This window comes from Dipodomys merriami, unplaced genomic scaffold (genome assembly GCF_024711535.1).
Source record: "Dipodomys merriami isolate MVZ:Mamm:240054 unplaced genomic scaffold, mDipMer1.0.p SCAF_7, whole genome shotgun sequence".
Taxonomy (NCBI): domain Eukaryota; kingdom Metazoa; phylum Chordata; class Mammalia; order Rodentia; family Heteromyidae; genus Dipodomys; species Dipodomys merriami.
The window spans coordinates 54288180-54306424 of NW_027206290.1; the positions used below are offsets into that span (position 1 = coordinate 54288180).

The 18245-nt window shown below is 43.2% G+C and overlaps 1 protein-coding gene across 3 annotated transcripts in view; it reads right to left on the reverse strand.

Annotated features, from left to right (window-relative positions):
- Positions 1-18245, reverse strand: part of Rin2 (Ras and Rab interactor 2) — a 197271-nt gene that overhangs the window by 92987 nt on the left and 86039 nt on the right. For 2 of the 3 annotated variants that reach the window (XM_070006668.1, XM_070006667.1), the window contains exon 4: positions 16079-16174. In XM_070006668.1, coding sequence (XP_069862769.1) covers positions 16079-16135 — 57 coding nt within the window. In that variant the 5' untranslated portion in view covers positions 16136-16174. Of the gene's footprint in view, positions 1-16078; positions 16175-16316; positions 16380-18245 lie in introns of those variants that run through there. The other variant, XM_070006669.1, reaches the window with a different exon arrangement.

An 18245-nucleotide genomic window follows, 5' to 3' on the forward strand; every position in this document is an offset into this window, starting at 1 on the left:
ATGTAATAAACCACAGTCTTATTCATCGAAGCTAAAGCTAAAAGCAATGCCAGTCTGAATGCATAAACACAATGTGATATATCCCTATCATGGAATATTATTCAGCCTTGAAAAGAAAATTCTAATACATGTGATCATATGGGCAGATCATGAAGACACTGTGTAAGTGAAACACACCAGTCACAAAAGGACAGATAATGTGATTAGACTTATAGGAAGGCATCGAGAGTTATCCAATTCATAGAAACAGAAAGTAGAATGGTGGCTGTCGGGAATTAGGGGAGGGGAAGTGGGGAGTGGGAAATGGTTGAATGAGTACAGTTTCAGTTTTACAAGAGGAAAGGTTTCAGAACTGGATAGTTGGGATGGTTACTCAATCTGAGTGCATTCAATACCACAGAACTACATATGGGTTGTTTTATTAGCATATATAAATTGCACAAAGGGTTCTACTGTATTATTTGCATACATTCACAATATATGCTTTAAAAACATTCACCCCTTCTATTATTCCCTTTTATTAAAACATTTTAATGGGTTTTTTATCCTCATACATGTATATTGAAATATGTCAATCATATACATCCTCTCCCCATCCTCTCTTTCTCCTCATGAGGGGGAAAGAAATGGTTTAAGGGTGTGTCCAGGGTAGTCAGCAAACTCTTCAGATGGGGCTGGGATTAGAGAAGAGTGTTGGACTGATGTATCATTTCTTGGTTCTGATCATTTGCTATGCTTACATTAAGAAAACATTCCTGTAAAAAGTAGGGAACATCTCCAATATATTCCCAAATGGCTCAGAAATGATGCTACTGAACATATATAACTTTATATGAAAAGATGAAATGAGAGAATCATCGAGCGAAGGGAACGAAATATAGGCATGGTGAATCCGGAATCTGGGTAATTGAGTACACAGGAATTCTTTGTGCTCTGCTTGCAACTTTTCTGGACATTTATATTCTCTCAGTAAAAAGCCACTCTTCTTCTAGGGAACGCAGATCACATCAAATGATGCGCAGGGGAGTGAAAACCAGGCTGCTAGGGGATCCTTCCTGATTTCTCCCAGAACATTTCCAAAACTTACATTGTATGTATAAATACATATATATGTTTATTCTTATCGCTGGGAATCCTGTTCTTTGCAAAGTTGAGTAAGCTCTGTTCCTTGCCTTCACCATCTGCAATATCGAAACCCAAGTGTGGCCCGCTGCCCCAGGCACCACACCCCTTCCTTCAGGGGCCATACCATGGTGCAGTGCAGTGCACTCCAACCACACCCAGCACAGCCCCTTCCCCAGGGCTCCTGCTTGATGCACCAGGGGACCAACGCCCAAGTGGCTATTTGCCCTGGCACAGGCCAACTTAGCTGCCAAATGAGTTCTGGTACCCCACAGCCTCAGCTTATAGTCTGCTCTGTCTCTTACTTCTTAGGGGACCCATGGAGCAAGACTACATCCTCCCTAAGCCTTAACTTCTTCACCTGGTGGCCGAGGAAAGAAGGAAAAGAACTTTGACCAAAATCAGCCCATATGGGTGGTGGAGGAGGCAGTTGCTAAGGGTGAGTTGGACATCAATATGCATGCACTTTCTTGCTTGCATACACACACACACACACACACACACACACACACACACACGCATGCATGCATGCATGCATGACTTGGAGCTTTGGTACTTCCTGGCATCACAGGACAGGGGCCTTTTTTATTTTTTGTTGGTCATGGGGCTTGAACTCTTGGGTCTGGGCACTGTCCCTCAGCGCTTCAGCTCAAGGCTAGCGCTCTACCACTTGAGCCACAGCACATTTCCTGTTTCTGTTGGTTAACTGGAGATAAGAGTCTCATGGTCTGAGTCAGGCAGAAAAGGTCAGATAAGTTGATGTTAGGGAAATGAACCCTAAGATATGTATTCAAATGTTTTTTTCCTTTCATGCAATTGTTTCCCACACATTTATAAGATTATTTCTTTGTTGCTTTGTAACCCCTGCTTTCACTGTATTTGATGTTGGTATAATTTGGGGAGGGGAAGAAAAAAATAAATCGTTTAAATAGGGTGGACCCATTGCAACAATGAGATGTACAAGTCCTTATGTCGAAAATGAACTTTACAACTTTGGTTGGGGGGGGCGGTGGAAGGGCGGGGGGAGGATGGATGGGAAGGGGAAACAAAAGAGGAGGCTACAATGATTGATAAGAAATGTACCTATTATCTTGCTCATGTAATTGTAACCCCTCTGTACAGTATTTTCACAATAAAAAAAAAAAAAAAGAGTCTCACGGACTTTCCTGCCTGGGCTGGCTTTGAGCCATGATCCTCAGATTTTAGCCTCCTGAGTAGCTAGGATTACAGGCATGAGCCACTGGCACCCAGCTGACAGGGGCCCTTTTTAATCCCGCCCTACAAATTTGGAAACCAAGGCTCCATGAGCCTGTTCAACATCACACAGCTAGAAATGGTGTGAAGGAATCACAACAGGAACCATGAATCCATTGGTATTTCTGAGGTAAGCTAGGCACAGCTTTGATGCGCTAATATTGGGCTCTATTATACTTAAAACTATGCAGACCCCCAGAGTGCCCCTAAGGCTGACTCCGGGTCAGACTGACCAGCTTCATCTCAGACCCCAATGCTACCCCACCCTCTTCCTCTCTGAGTTCACCTTCCTGTATCTGTGCATCCTCCTGGTAGGTAGACACTTCCTTCCTGCTGGCAATAAGAACAGTAAAAGGATGCTCTCTGTGCAGAGGAAGGCCTGTCTGGAAGCCAGAGATGATGTTTGGAGCGGAAGCTTCTATCTAAGAGCTCAGCTGAGCCCTTATCTAAAAATGGTCCCTCACCTCCTTCCCCAGGAAGAGCAGTTACATGTCACAGGTCATTCTCTGGTGGCTTTTGGGACACGCTTGCCTCACACAGGCTGACATATCCTGTCCTTTATGGCAGTTAGAAGAAGATAACACTTAAATACAAGATTTTATGTACACATCAGGAAAATGGCATCAAAATCCAGACTTCTACTTTTCTTCAACACTTTATCATGGTGTTGTTGACCTCTTTTATTTTTTAGAGCAAATACTTTTATTAGTGTATATTAATTGTACAAAAGGATTTCACCATGTTATTTCACCAGACATATATTGTACCTTGGTCACATGGGTCTTCTCTGTTGTTCTTGTATCCTCGCTGGCCCCATTTTTCGGCAGTTTTGAAAAGACAGAATTAATTTATGTCTTCTTCATACATAGCCATAGTGTATGTTGGTATTATTCCCCCATCATTCTGTTCCTTCTTCCCCCTCCTCTCATCCCCAGCACGTTCATATTCTCTGTCTAGATTCTGCATAGGAGAGGAACCATGCAATCTTTATCCTTCTGAACCTGCTTTATTTTGCTTAACGTGATGATCTCCAGTTCCATTCATGTCAACAATGTAATTTCGTTCTTCCTTATGGCAGAATAAACGCTCCATTGTGTATATATACATTTTCTGTATCCATTCATCAGCTGGAGGGTAGCTAGGCTGATTCCATAGCTTGGCGATTGTGAATACTGCTGATTTACATTCTTCAGATATATAGATGTTGAATGTTCTTCATTTATTTATGACCATTATGTTTCATCATCTGAGAAATGTCTGTTCAATTCCTTTGGCCATTAATGGAATTGTTGGTTCTTAGGGAGTGTAGCATTTTGAACTACTTATGCATTGTTTTTAATTCCTTATCAGATAGTCGGAAGCGATGTTTCCCATTCTGTAAGCTATCTCTTTATTCTGTTAGTCATTTCTTTTGCTGTGTCAAAGAAGCTTTTTAATTTGATGCAATCCACTTTATCAACACTTGTTCTTATTTGCTGAGTTACTAGAGTCCTTTCTGGGAAGTTGTTGCTTATGCCTTTATCTTCTGGTGTTATAGTTATGATTTTTCTGTGGTAGTTTCAAATTTCCAGTTTTCAAGCCATTTTGAACAGATTGTAGGACCGGGTGAGAGACAGGGATCCATCCAGTTTTAGTCTTCCACAGATAGTTATCCCATTTTCACACCACCATTTGTTGCAAAGGCTGCCTTTTTTCCAAGATATATTTTGGAACAAATAGGTTTATTTTTATTATTATTATTATTAAAACAAATACATCAGAGAATCATTCAATACTGCCTGTGTTGGATACAATGCTGGGTGATAACTCTATATGTTTGTTTGTTTTTTTTTTTTTGCAACTAGTCCTGTCCCTACCCAAACTTGTTCTTTACCTTTACTGTGTGCCATGGTCCCTGAGTTATCTTCAAAACAAGACATGTCATCTTTTTAGTATGCATTTTTTGTGGCCCAGTTATGGGATACACTTTAGGTGAGTTCTGGTTTGCCCCTTTGCTCCTTCCTTTCCTCCCTTTCTTCCTGCTTACTTGTTTTCTCTGTACATGTTAGTTTTCTTAGTTGATGGACTGAGGATAGTGCTAATGTCAGACAAGCTTTCTAAAGGTAATCAGTCAGTAATCTGTCACCCCCTTCTCAGTACCTCCATGCTTTCCAAGTGCACTAAGAATAGAATCGCAACCCACAACCAACCAGCACCCTCAATCCACCCTACTTCTCTCTTCATTTCATGCCAGCCCCCAGCCTGATTTCCTCTACACTCCCACCTTGTTCCTCTTTCAGAGTCTCTGCTCTGGGCCTGTGCACATGCATGCAGCTCCATTGCTTAGAAACATGTCACCTCCCAAAACCCACTCAGGGATCTCTGTGCCTTCCTCTTCTCCCTCTCCACTTTTTCCAACTAACAGCCCTACTACCATAGTTCACACTCAGTGCCTCGCCACAGTGTCTCTTCAGTTCAGTTAGGTGAATCAGCGCATGCACATGTGCCTGTTTTGGGACTTGAACTCAAGGCATAGGCGCCATCCCTGAGCTTTTTAGCTCAAGGCTAGCGTTCCACCACTTGAGCCAAAGCTCCATTTCTGGCCTTTAAAAAATGTGGTAGTTTATTGAAGATAAGGGTCTCATGGACTTCCCTTCTGAGGCTGGCTTCAAACCCTGATCTTCAGATCTCATCCTCCTGAGCAGCTAGAATTACTGGCATGAGCAACCAGCACCCATCTTATACTGAACTGTATGTGTGCGTGCACACACACACACCCACGTACATGCATACTTGAGCTTGAACTCATTGTCTGGTGCTCTTTTTTTTAGCCTTTTTGATCAAGGATGACATTCTACCACTTGAGCCATAGCTCTACTTCTGGGGTTTTTGTTTTGTTTTGTTTGGTTTGGTTTGGTGGCTAATTGAAGAGTCTCTCAGGTTTGTGTGTGCTTGGGCTGGCTTCAAAACTCCATCCTCAGATCTCAGCCTCCTGAGTAGCTACGGTTACAGGTGTGAGCCACCAACACATTCATTCAGTATCTTTATTGAACACCCACTATCACAGATCAAGTACTAAGCTTGGTGCAGGTGATACAAAATAAGACACAGTCTGTGTGCAGGACATGGGTGCTAAATATTCCCTGCTGGCATGGCTGATACACAGCTAGCTAGAGAATCAGCAGGAAAGAATCATCTCCTAATTTATAGCACTGACAAGCATATCTGGCTGCCACGTCTGTATGTTTGCAACTGCGGCAGAGCTCTTCAGGCGCAATTTTGCAGCAATGCAAACTGTGTACCCTTGCCAAACTTCACAGGAGTAGAAGAAACCACGGAGGATTTACAAGGAGATGTTCACCCGGAACACCTGGAGGCCTGCGGGCAGCAAGATTCTGGAATTCTTCCTAAGAAGCTTTGAAAGGAGTGAAACGCTCCTATGTTGCAATAACTCAGAACCTTATTCTGAGTGTTCCTGGCAGAGGTCATTCGGCTGAACACAACCGTGGACTAATTAGAGCCTGATATATCCAGTGCCATCCATAGTCCTGGATGCACAGTGGTAGCGGCCCAAACAACTGAGGTCTGGTTCTCAAAACTTTCACAGAGTGCCATAAGTAGAGGTTCAACTTACTCCTCAGGTTGAGTAGAGTGTAGCCTTAAAAGCTGTAATCAGTAGCATTCAGGTGAGAAGAATGGGAAGCTGATCTTCCCCGTCAGCTGGCAGTGTCCTTCGGGGACAAGCATATCTGGCTGCCATGTCTGAATGTTTGCAACCGTGGCAGAGCTCTGCAGGCGCAATTGTGCAGCAATGCAAACTGAGTACCCTTGCCAAACTTCACGGGTGTAGAAGAAACCACGGAGGATTTACAAGATGTTAACCTGAGGCTGAATTGTAAGGAAGAGCTTTGACAGCACTTGCAGCCTCTGTCCACTAGAGGCCAGTAGCTCCCCCACTCAAGTTCTGGCAACTAAAAATATTTACAGAAACCCAGTGGCCAAGCCTGAACCAGCTGCTGTCCTGGGACAGAACAAAACCCTAAGTGGCCTGTACTGTGGAGACTCTGAAACAAGCCCAGAATCTGCAAGTAGAATGAGCAAGTGAGAAACATCCCGGTGTAAATAACACATACAAGGATGTGCCAGTTATTCAAGGTCACCAGGGACAGGTCTGAAACAAGAGGACCCTAAGTTATTCATACCACGAAAATAAGCCAGTGGCCCCTTCTCCTGACAACAAGCGTGTGCCAACTGCTTCTTCACCAACCACATCTCCAGCTCCCTTTGTTTCTCTGCTTTTGCGATCAAAACGAAGCCACCCAATCACCAAATTGTCCCTGCTTCTATTCAATATTCAACCCTCTTTCAGAGTTACCAGATAAAATACAGGGCATTCAGTCAAATTGGGATTGGCTGGTCAACAGGAGTGAATATTTACAAAGCCCCTACCCAGTACCAGGCACTAGCATAGAGGGATATTGATTTGCTTGGGTTTTTGTTTTGTTTTGTCTTGTTTTTGGTGAGGGTCCTGGGGCTTGAACTCAATCTGGGAGCTGTCCCTGAGCTCCTTTGGCTCAAAGCTAGCACTCAAAGACTTGAACCTGGAGATAAGTATGGCATGAACTATCCTGTCCCAGCTGGTTTTGAACCACAATCCTCAGATCTCAGCTTCCTGAGTAGTTAGGATTACAGGCATGAGCCACCAGTGCCTGGCCAATTTTTTTTTTAATTTATTAACAGCAGTCTTACAAGGAAGTAGGTTGATCCATCTCTCACTCCAGATGAGAAAACTGAGGCCCAAAGAGTTACCAACATGTGCAAAGTCACAGGAGAAGGAGGTAGGGGAACCAGGTTAAGATTTAAGTTTTCTCACTCCAAAGATAATCTTGCCTGTCCTTCTTGTATACTAAAGAAAGATGAGGCTAAATTGAAGGCCTCTCACTGGGAGCCACACGGCCGCCAAGCTCAGGGCAATGGTTTATGGAAAATGTCAGAAGATTATTTTGGGGTGGGGGTCCGGTCATGGGGCCTGAACTCTGGGCCTGGGCACTGTCCCTCAGCTCTTCAGCTCAAGGCTAGGGTTCTACCACTTGAGCCACAGCACCACTTCTGGCTTTTTTCTTTTTGCTTATGTGATGCTGAGGAATCGAACCCAGGGCCTCAGGCATGCAAGGCAAGTGCTCTACCACTGAGCCACCTTCCCAGCCCAGAAGATTTTTTTTTTAATCTAGGTTTTCACTCACTACTTCCTCACATCATTCCTGACTGTTCTCACTCCACTGCTGGCATCTGGTGTCCCATGCTGCCCAGCCCACCCACAGGGAAGGCCCTGAGCCCTATCATCCTTTTACCCACCTTCTTCCTCTCAACACACAAACCCAAGTTCCTTTTCTAGCCTAATCTCAAACAAAGATTCTGAAAGCACTAGCTTATCCTAATTTGTAAGTGACCATTGCACACTACCATTGAATGCTACTACTATACTTACTAGGTCAGATAGCCATATGAACTATACCCTACACCTGTCCCAGTGGCTCTTATCAAAAGGATGAAAGAGAACCAAGAACTGGAGAAGATCACACTGCATATTGTCATGACAATGCAAATTAGGATAACCACTGTGAAAACTGAATAGAAGTTCTTTTAAAATTAAAAATAAGACAATCATATGATGCAGCGATTCCATTAACATTCCAGAGGATGTGAAATCAGGGCCAAAGACATCCGCACTCTAGAGTTCATTCATGATAGCTGATATATTAGCCTCAATCTAAGTACCTATCAAGGGTTGACCATCTAATGAAAATGTGATGCATGTGTACAATGGACTATTCAGTCTAAGAAAAAGGAAACTTTAGCCAGGCACTGGTGGCTCACGCCTGTAACCCTAGCTGCTCAGGAGGCTGAGATCTGAGAAACATGGCTTGAAGCCAACTCCAGCAGGAAAGTTTGTAAGACTCCTATCTCCAATCAATCACCAGAAAGCTGGAAGTGGAGCTGTGGCTCAAGTAGTAGAGTGCCAGCCTTGAGTGAAGAGGCTGAATGACAGTACCCAGGTCCTGAGTTCAAGGCCCAGTACCAGCACCTAAAACAAAAAGATAAAAGCAAAAGGAAACCTGTCATCATAAGAACCTGGAAAAACCTGTAGGATATTCTGTTTAAGTAAAGCCTGACACATGGAGATAGATACCACATGATCTCATTGCATCACATGGTACGATTTAGGAAGGTCAGAGGGAGGTAAAGAAGACTATATTCCATCCAAATTATTTCCTTGACATCTTTTCATGTGGGACAGAGGGCTCCAGGTACTCCATCAGCCAAAGTGAGACCTAGTGCTAAACCCAGGAGAGAAACAGCCTCTAAAACGTAAGGTCAGCTATGTGCTCTCCTCATGCTGTTGATTCTGGGCTGGCTCAAGTCAATTCAATTTCTCAAGACCCAGAGAGGATGTGACATTTTCACCTACTGATTGTCAGGGTTGATTTGGTTGATCTGGCTGGTTACATTGGTATCCCCTCCCTCCCTCAACTCCCTATCCATTCCTTCTGAAGTTTGGAGCTGAGGTGACTAGGACCACCATCTCTGATAGAGGAGGACTGTTGTTTGCTCAAAGGAATATAAGTAGCTGCGCTCCCCTCTAAATAAGCTCTCAAGACCCAGAGAAACATGTTTCCCTCTCTCCTGTCTTTCCCTCAATCTATTCTTGGATGATACCTTGTCTTCCAGGTTTGGGTGGAACTCCTAACTTTGAATCTCCCGCCCTGTTAATGCTAACCATGAAGCCTGGAGAAGAAACAGGGGCTAGTCTTTGGCTTCTTGCCTACAAGCCTAGACAGAATCTCCTGGGAGGTAGTAGCCTTAAGAAGTGGATTGCTATAGTTTGGATATTAAATATACATCAAAGGCCCATGTGCTAAAGGCTGCATCCACAGAAGGTGTTATTGGGAGGTCGTAAAATCTTTAAGAGGTGGGGCCCACTGGGTGCTATTGGCTCATGTTTGCAATCCTAGCTACTCAGGAGGCAGAGATCTGAGGATGGTGGTTCAAAGCCAGCCTGGGTAGTAACGTCTATGAGACTCTTATCTCCAATTAAGTACCAAAAACAGCTGGAAGTGGAGATGTGGCTCAAATGATAAAGTATTAGCCTTGAGCAAAAGGGACAGCACCAAAATCCAGAGTTCAAGACCCACTACTGGGGGGAAAACAAAAAAAGGTGGGGCCTGGTGGGAGGCCTTTCAGTATCCAGGGGTGTGGCCTTGAAGGGTTCATGAGACTCTAGATCCTTCTTTTTTCTCTCTTTCACTTCCTGGCCATGAAGAAAACATGTTCCAACCAAGACCTGCAGCCTCACCACATGCTTACTGTCCTGGGGCCACCAATTGTGGACTGAAACCTGATGATGTTCAAAAGAAACCTTTGCTGTTTGAAAGTTGATTGTTTCCAGTGTTTGCTATAGTAATAGAAAGCTAACACATAAGCTATCCACACTGGGATCCCTTCCTCTGCGACATGAACTAATCAGGAGTTTAGACTGAATATCACAGACCAGAGCTGGCCTTCACAAGCATTTTCTTTGGTACTTAGCTTTTAAAGTTGGGATTATTGCACATAAAAGTCTGGATTTCTGGCCCTCCTTGAAAAGATGTAAAGCCTACATGCATCATTCTATGGCAGCACTTGGTTGGAACAGAGTTAGCTTCCCCTCCTAGAAAGGGCTGACTGCCCAGCTGTTCTGTCTCCCATCTGTCCAATACCAGCCCTACTCACTCATTTTACCACATCACCCCTGTCTAGTCCTGTGTGTTTTGGCTTTGTGATTAAATATTGGTCTCAAAAATGGTACCCCATTCACCAAGCCACACCCTTGAGTAATTTTTCAGAAAGAGAGCACATGTGAGAGAACGCTGGCTCAGGCTAACTACTAAAGAATAGAACATAGCAGAAGTTTTGTGGTTTCCCTTCAACATTAGGGTATTAAGAAGCTTCTGTTTCTCCTATCCTTTCCTGAGTTTATGGACTCTGAGCAACTAGAACACCATTGTGAAGATTTTACAGTATTTAAAGAGAGCACAGAAATCCTCCAGCACATAACCAATCAACTTGGTGTTAGTAAGTTGAGTGTTTATAAGTTGATTGGCACATAAACCAATCAACTTAAGTTTCCGTGGCTCTAAAATTTCACCAAAGACATCTGCTGTATCAAGGCAAAGGCCTTGGTTATATAAATTTGAAGACAAGGGCAGGGGAGGTATTGTACAAGTAATGGGAGATAAATGATTTCAATGTTAATTATTAGTAAACATTATTTAAGAATTAGAAGTCAGAGCCAGGCGCCAGGCACTCACACCTGTAATCCTAGCTAATCAAGAGGCTGAGATCTGAGGATCAAAGTTCAAAGCCAGCCCAGGCAGAAAAGCCCCTGAGACTCTTATCTCCAATTAACCACCAGAAAACCAGAAGTGCTTGCCTTGAGTTGAACAGCTGAGGGACAGGGCTCAGGACCAGAGTTAAGCCCCATGACCGACAAAAAAAAAAAAAGAAAGAAAAGAAAAAGAAAGAAAGAAAGGAAAAAGAATTAGAAATCAGGGGAAAAAACAAAAGTAGGGCATGATTTATCTGGTAAAAGTATGTAGTGCTATAAATTTTCCACTGGTTACTGTTCCCCCCGCCCCCTCCCACCAGGGAAATACAGCTATGTGTGACTTTGTTATGTGACATTAAGGGCTCACACACTGCAAGATTATATGCCATCCTAAAGATTTCTGTTCAGAAAAACAGATAAACCTGAAGATTATGATTTTATTGTTTTTTTTTTTAGGATGTTGATTTTTTTTTTAAACTCGGCAAACCTATATAGCACCTATGGCATAGTACCTTTCTAAATTGGGTGAAAATATGCTAATTATGAAAGCTTTCTTTGAACTAGCTCTATCTACTTATTGGTGTCCTTTTGTGTGAGAGGAGTATGTAGAACAGGCTGGGTTTGAACTTGCAATTTTCCTGCCTCAGCCTCCCAAATATGAATAAAGCTTTTTTTTCCCCTTTTGTATAATACTGGGAATTGAACTCAGAGTCTCAAGTGCTCTTCCTCTTGATTTAAGCTCCAAGTCTTCTTATTTTTACTTTATTTTCAGATAAAGTATCATGCTTCTGCTTCAGATTCGTAATTCTCCTACCTCTACTTCCCAAGTATTTAGGGTTACAGACATGTATCATACAACATCCAGTTTGGTTTTGCCATAGATTCTCAAAAACTTTGGGCTAGTCTTGAACCATAAACTCTGAGCCTGACTAAGTTAGGATTACAGGCATGTACCATCACATCAGTCTGAGTGTTAACAAAGCTTTGGTGGCTGTTTACTTTATATCCTATAAGACTAATGTCATGTTTGAAAATGATGCATTAACTGTCTTTCAAAAGTACATCTTCCTTCATGGCATCTTTTAAATTATGAACACAACTGGAAAAATATGTGGTTGAAATAAGCTTGTAGAAATATATTTCACTTTTAAGAAAGACAAAATCCCCTGGACCACATGAGCAAATGAGTTAAAGTTGAGACCTGTAGGCAACAGTATCAGAAATTGTTGGCCACAATGAGCTGGAAACACTATACCACAGAACCATGCAATTGTCAATTTGTAAACACTAACAGTAATTGCTAGCCTGTAAACTCAGGGCATTCCTGGAAAGTCATATCTGGAGGGCTGACCTGGGACCTAAGGACAGGGAACAGCTGGGACAGGCATGTATGTACAGCCAGTAAAAGCCAGCAGCTTCTCCAGAGAGAAGGCAGCCATGTTTCAGCAACCTCTCCAGATGGAGCTTCCTGAGAGAGCTACCTGGAGAGAGGGCTAGACAGTCAGTGTGAGCCAGGTCTGGCTCCTGTGTGTGTGAGCTAGTTAGTCCTCATTTATAAAAGGAGGGGGGTTTACTCTGGGTGCTGGTGGCTCATGCCTATAATACTAGCTACTCAGGAGGAGGATGTTTCAAAGCTAGACCAGGCAGGAAAGTCTTTCAGATGGTGATCTCAAATGAATCACCAAAAAGCTGGAAGTGAAGCTGTGGCTCAAGTGATAAAGTAAGCAAAAAAGCTCAGAGACAGCACTCTGGCTCTGGATTCAAGTCCCAGAACCAACACACACACACACACACACACACACACACACACACACACACACAGAAGGGCTTTAGATCAGATAACACAAACTCTTTGTAATATATACACACACATACATACATTCACATACACACACACATATACGTATACATACACTTTGTTGTAGATAACCTTGGCCTACACTACCCTCCCATAAGTTTTCATAATGACCTTGTAGAACAGGAAGGCATTATTTTTCACAGGTGGTTGAGGAAAATGAACATGGGGCTGCAAAAGACTGTGGGAAATGTGTTTGCCCATCATGGGATTTATGTGGCTAAAGCTTCCAAGATGTAATTGCACAGGAACAATAAACACATGGCATTTGCAATGAACCTTCCATGTTCAGCCCATCTGTGCCTTCTCCACGTGTCTCCTGTCCCTTAACCTGAGTTATTTCCCTGAGCCAGGACAGATGGGAAACCACAAACCAAAGCTTGCTGCTGTTGGTTAGCAACTCTGGCTTAGAAACACAAACTGGAGAGGGAGGATAAGGATGAAAAGGAGGTCCAATGATTTGTACAAAATCACATGAGCAGTAATAGCCAAGAAAGGGTAATAAGCAAATGGAATTCAGCTGTGATCTAAGCATGCAACCCCAAATCCTCACCCTTCATGAAATTATCAGTTACAGGGCCCCTCCAGATGTCTCTGGAGAAATACATTACAATAGTTTGAGATGGTCACTCAGAAATCCAGCGCCACCCTCACCTTCCTAGACAATACAGGGTTAATCTCAGTTCTCAGTCCAATTCCACTTCCAGAAAAGATTTCTCCAAAATGAAGTTAGGTTCTATGTTCTCAGAGTTCCATTCACTTCTTTTGTTTTCTTTGGCAATGTAGAATGATGGGTGTGATGTTGTAATGATTTGGTTCATGTCTTTATTACAAGCTGAAAGGTTATGAGATCAAGGATGGCTTCTGGTTTTTTTTTTTCCCCTGTTGGCCTAGGTCAGAGTTTGATCTAAACACAAATATGCAACTCTACATAAAGTGTTCCTGGAAGTGCCAGTGAGTCTGAGGATGTACTGAGTGACAAACCATTTCAGCAGTGGAACTCTAGCTTATGTCCAAACAGAAGTTTACGTCATCCTTATAATGTCATGCCTAAAACTGGTGAGGGATTACAGAATAGCAATGTTGATAAAGAAGAGGAAAGAAAGAAGCATAAAGTAACTCCTTCATTGACCTGGAACATCTTGCTTAAACCATTTAAGTGCTACCAAAAACTTACAGGTAGTAAGTTAAACAGTTGAGATGTATCTGCCAACATGTTCTCCAGGGGGATTTAGTGCAGGAAAGAACAAGAAGAAAGAAGGCTCTCCATGGGTTCAGAAATATCACCTCTTACTTGGTTGATTTTTCACATCACGTAACTCAGAAATACAAGTCAATTACATTACCTGCTGTTCCTTTGAAAACTAAAACAAATGGTTTATCAAGACTGCAGAAATATCTAGCCATTGTGGATTTCATGATATTCTATTGGGTCCAACTCAACATCTTCCTAAGGAATTTTCAAAGGCAATTTTCTCCATACTTTTCTTTTGCTTTGCCTTTAAAAATCTAAACACTGTGCAATATACAATTCCACACTGCTCCCTGAGGATCAGAAGGTGGTAATTTTGGACAAACCAACATTTAGGCCAATTTAGGTAACGCTTTAGGTTAAGGCAGGATTTGGGATCAGCCCTTATGCTTGAATATCTTGGCAAAAACTGCAACCTAGAAGTTCTAGCTCTGGTCTACAGGAGACCTGAGGATTCCCATCCTCCCATCTGCCTCAAATGTGTGGAAGCCATATTGGTTTGATAAAGACTGAGTGAACCAACCGGGCACTGGTGGCTCACGCCTGTGATCCTAGCTACTCAAGAGGTTGAAATCTGAGGATCACAGTTCAAAGCCAGCCCGGGCAGGAACGTCCATGAGACTCTATCTCTAATTAATCACCGGAAAACCGGAAGTGGTACTGTGGCTCAAGTGGTAGAGTGCTCACCTGAGCTGAAGAGTTCAGGGACAGTGCCCAGGCCCAGAGTTCAAGCCTCATGACCAACGACAAAAAAAAAAAAAAAAAGACTGAGTAAATCAATGAGAATTTACACCTCTTATGTTGATGTAGTTTTGCCCATTAGGACAATTGGGTGCATTTGTGTAGATATAAATTTGTGTAGATATAATATAACTCTCTGCTAGGATCTGTGAGGCAGAAAGTTAAAGCCATAAACCCATAAGTAACTTCACTGTTTGCTGCAGGAAATTCCTGCAAAACTGTTTGTGCTGGCGAACAGACTGCTCACCTGGGGAAGCAGCTCACTTATCAATTATTTACTAGCCAAGATTCACTTCAAGAATCTGTCTTACTGTGTCCACCCATCCTGAGCTATTATATTACAAACTTCCAAAATGCTGCTTAAAGAACTTAGGTCCAGACCTGCAAATGCTATAAATACGCCTGCCAACTGTGCCTTGCTTAGGTAATGATAAGAGCGGTCTTCCTGGTGACCTGCCCTGTTTCAGTAATAAACTTGGCTTCATTAACAGTTCCTTTTAATAGACTTCATACAATCAACCATTGATACAGTATCTGTTATCTTTCAAAAACAGAGACTCTACAAATAAGAGCCAATATATCCTTTCTGCCTGTAATGACGAGAGTAATTATTAAACATAATAACTTCTCAGTACTAAAGTTCCTCAATGTTCCTCGTCTGAGGAGACACACCTGCCTACAAGAGTTTTTATGTATACATTTTACTTCCAGTTTATACATTACTCTGAGTATGATTTTGCATTTTCTATGATAGATATACATCAATCATGGGGTAAACGAAAGGAAACAAGTCACAAAAATCCTCTACAAGGGAACCAATACCCACGTGTAAGTTAGAAATGATTGCCAAGTCTTAAATTTCTTTCTATATATAGGATACACATATATTGATCTATATTCATATAGATCCATATATAAATATATATTCATATATATTAAAAGATATATATCCCATTTAAAATCTTTAAGCAAAAAAGGTAATGTAGTCTCCTGACTATCATTGTTTTTCTCTTGCCTTCTCATGTAAACAGTCTTTGGAATGTTTAATAAAAGACACCAGTAAATAACACTTCTTCATTCTTAAGACGAGGCCCAGAAACTGGTTGGCATTTTTCTTTGTGAACACTTAAGCTCTTCATACCACCACACCATGGGTAACTCACACAGGTCTACAGCCCCCATTCCCTGCAAGTCTAACCTTCCTCAGCCTATCACCCAAGTGGAAAAGGAAGACTGAGCAGTTCCTAAACAAAGAGCCCTCCACTTCTTGCCCAGTGTGTCATTGCTCTGAGCCCGAGTCCTGAGCCTGTATGGAAGCAGTAAATCATAGCCCCCAGTCCACTGTAAAATGTGGTAACCGCTACTCTGGGCTCAAGCAAGCTCCCTTGGCCAGGCTGGCTCAGACAGCAGGCTTCCCTCTGCAGCTGCTAGAGCTGCAGCTCCGCAGGGCAGCCAGGCAGAGGCAGAGGCAGAGATGAGAACGCAGCTCCCAACTGGAGTTTTCTTTTACCTTAAAGAAACTTCCTCGCTTGTCCAGACCTCGGGCGCCCATGGTCTGAGCTGACATTTCTTTCCCCACTGAGGCTTTACTGCATGCCGGGGACTCCTGAAGGTAGAGACATTTTTAATGGTTAGTCCAGCCTGTAGGAAATTCCTTTCTAAGCCACAGAACACTCACAACAACAGTCCTGCCAAGATCTTTTTCCGTCAACAACACAGTGCCATTTATTTCCCACCAAAGCCCTTACATCTCCTTTCAGCCTGATTTCCTGTGGCAGCCAACAGTGTTCCTAGACCATGCCCCACCTCGCCGCCCCACCCCCAGCTCCAGCATCTGACGCAGAAGGTCCTCAGGATTGTGGAGAGTATAATGATGGCTTTGTGTGTTTGCTTGACCTCAAGCCTGAGTCCAAAAGGAACCAATATTACATGTCTCCATAATCTACTCCGTAAGCTTATAGATTTAATGTGGCTGATCAAGGAGGGGAGAGTGGAAGAAAGGGGTTCTGTGTTGTGTGCCAGGAAATCCTCCTGGAAGGAGGAGAGGTCGTCCTGAGCTCAGCTAACCCTCTCCCCAGGCAGGGTCAGGCCAAGGGCACTGGGGAAGAAATCCTTCTGTTTTCTCCTTAGAACTCAGCAAGATTAGAACACAATCCTGGGCCATGGTATACAGTGAGGTGATCTGTGTAAGGGGACAGCATGGAAACAGATCCATGATCACCCAAGTGGAGCAGGGAGGGTGGCCATGGGGGTTCATGCTGGAATATAGAGGAAAACTGAACAACACAGTCCTGAATCATCAGCATGGTTATTGAAGTTTGGATTTCCCCCTTCTAGACATGGGGAATAGAAACGAATCATCCTCCCCTCTGGGCCCCAAAGCCTCCATCCAGAGTGGTAGTTAGATGCATACATACACCTAGCACAGACTGGTATGCATGGATATAGTTAAGTGAGTCCCAATCCTTCTTTACCCACTGAAACCATCCCAGGATCAGAAAGAACCCCTTTCCCACGTTCCTTGGGATAACATACATAGAACATAGCTCATCCCAATGCCACTAGTGTGGGAGAGTAACAATAGACGAAGTAGGAAGTTAAAATGCCTCTGGCACTATTAAGGATAATTAAAAGCAGCTCCCTAACAGGCACCAGGAGGGAGGTACCAAAGCCAAGGCAGTCTCTTGCAAATCCATTAAGGCTGTTTCCTTTTAAACTGGGGTGGGGGGTAAGGTGGGGGGGGGGTGGCAGAGATGCTTCCACAAGTGGAAAAGCTGATTGTCAGGCCCTGGTGGCTGATGCTAGTCATCTTAGCTAGTCTAGTCAGGAGGCTGAGAACGGAGGATCCTGGTTCCAAGCAGCCTGAGCAGACAAATCCCTGAGGCTCTTATCTTCAATTAACCAGTAAAAACAAAACAAAACAAAAAAAGAAACCTGGAAGTGGAGGTGTGGTTCAGGTGGGAGAGTTCCAGCCTTAAGAAAAAGAGCTAAAGGAGAGCTGGAGGCCCTGAGTTAAAGCTCCAGTATCAGCACAAGAACACACACACACACACACACACACACACACACACACACACACACACACACACACACACACACACCCCAACTACTTGTCAACAAATATTTGTAAGAAGCAGAGTCTACCACAGAGAAGTAAATGTACACCATGAGCAAGGACTAAGTAGAGACTCTCATTGGGTCTTCTAAGTTGTCTCTTAGCTCAAATCCATAGTGAGCTGAGACATCTGTGCGTGGAATGTCACTTAAGAAAACAAACAACCCAGTGCACGTCCAGTCCACCCTCCTTACAAATCCTTCACCTCACTGAAGGCACTGTCACTTTAAGGGCTCAGCAGTATCTTCCCTGCATTTCTTTCCAATGGAGATCCCACTAAGATGAAGATCAATGTTGCAAAAAGGATCCAGGGAATGCAGCGAGCTTCCTGTGGTGATGCTGACACCAGAAGTTCAGGTTTTCAGGCTCAGCATCTGAGTGGAGCCCAAGCTCCGAGGTCTTTGAAGTTCAATCCCTTATTAGCTAAGTGGGCAGGCTGGAGCCACTCCAGGAAGAAAACACAGTTCTATGTTCAGAACCAAAAGCAGGATGGGAACCTTGGGGCACAAACTGTTTAGACCTAGAAGCATAGACATTTCAAAAGGCTTTAAAGTAAAACTGC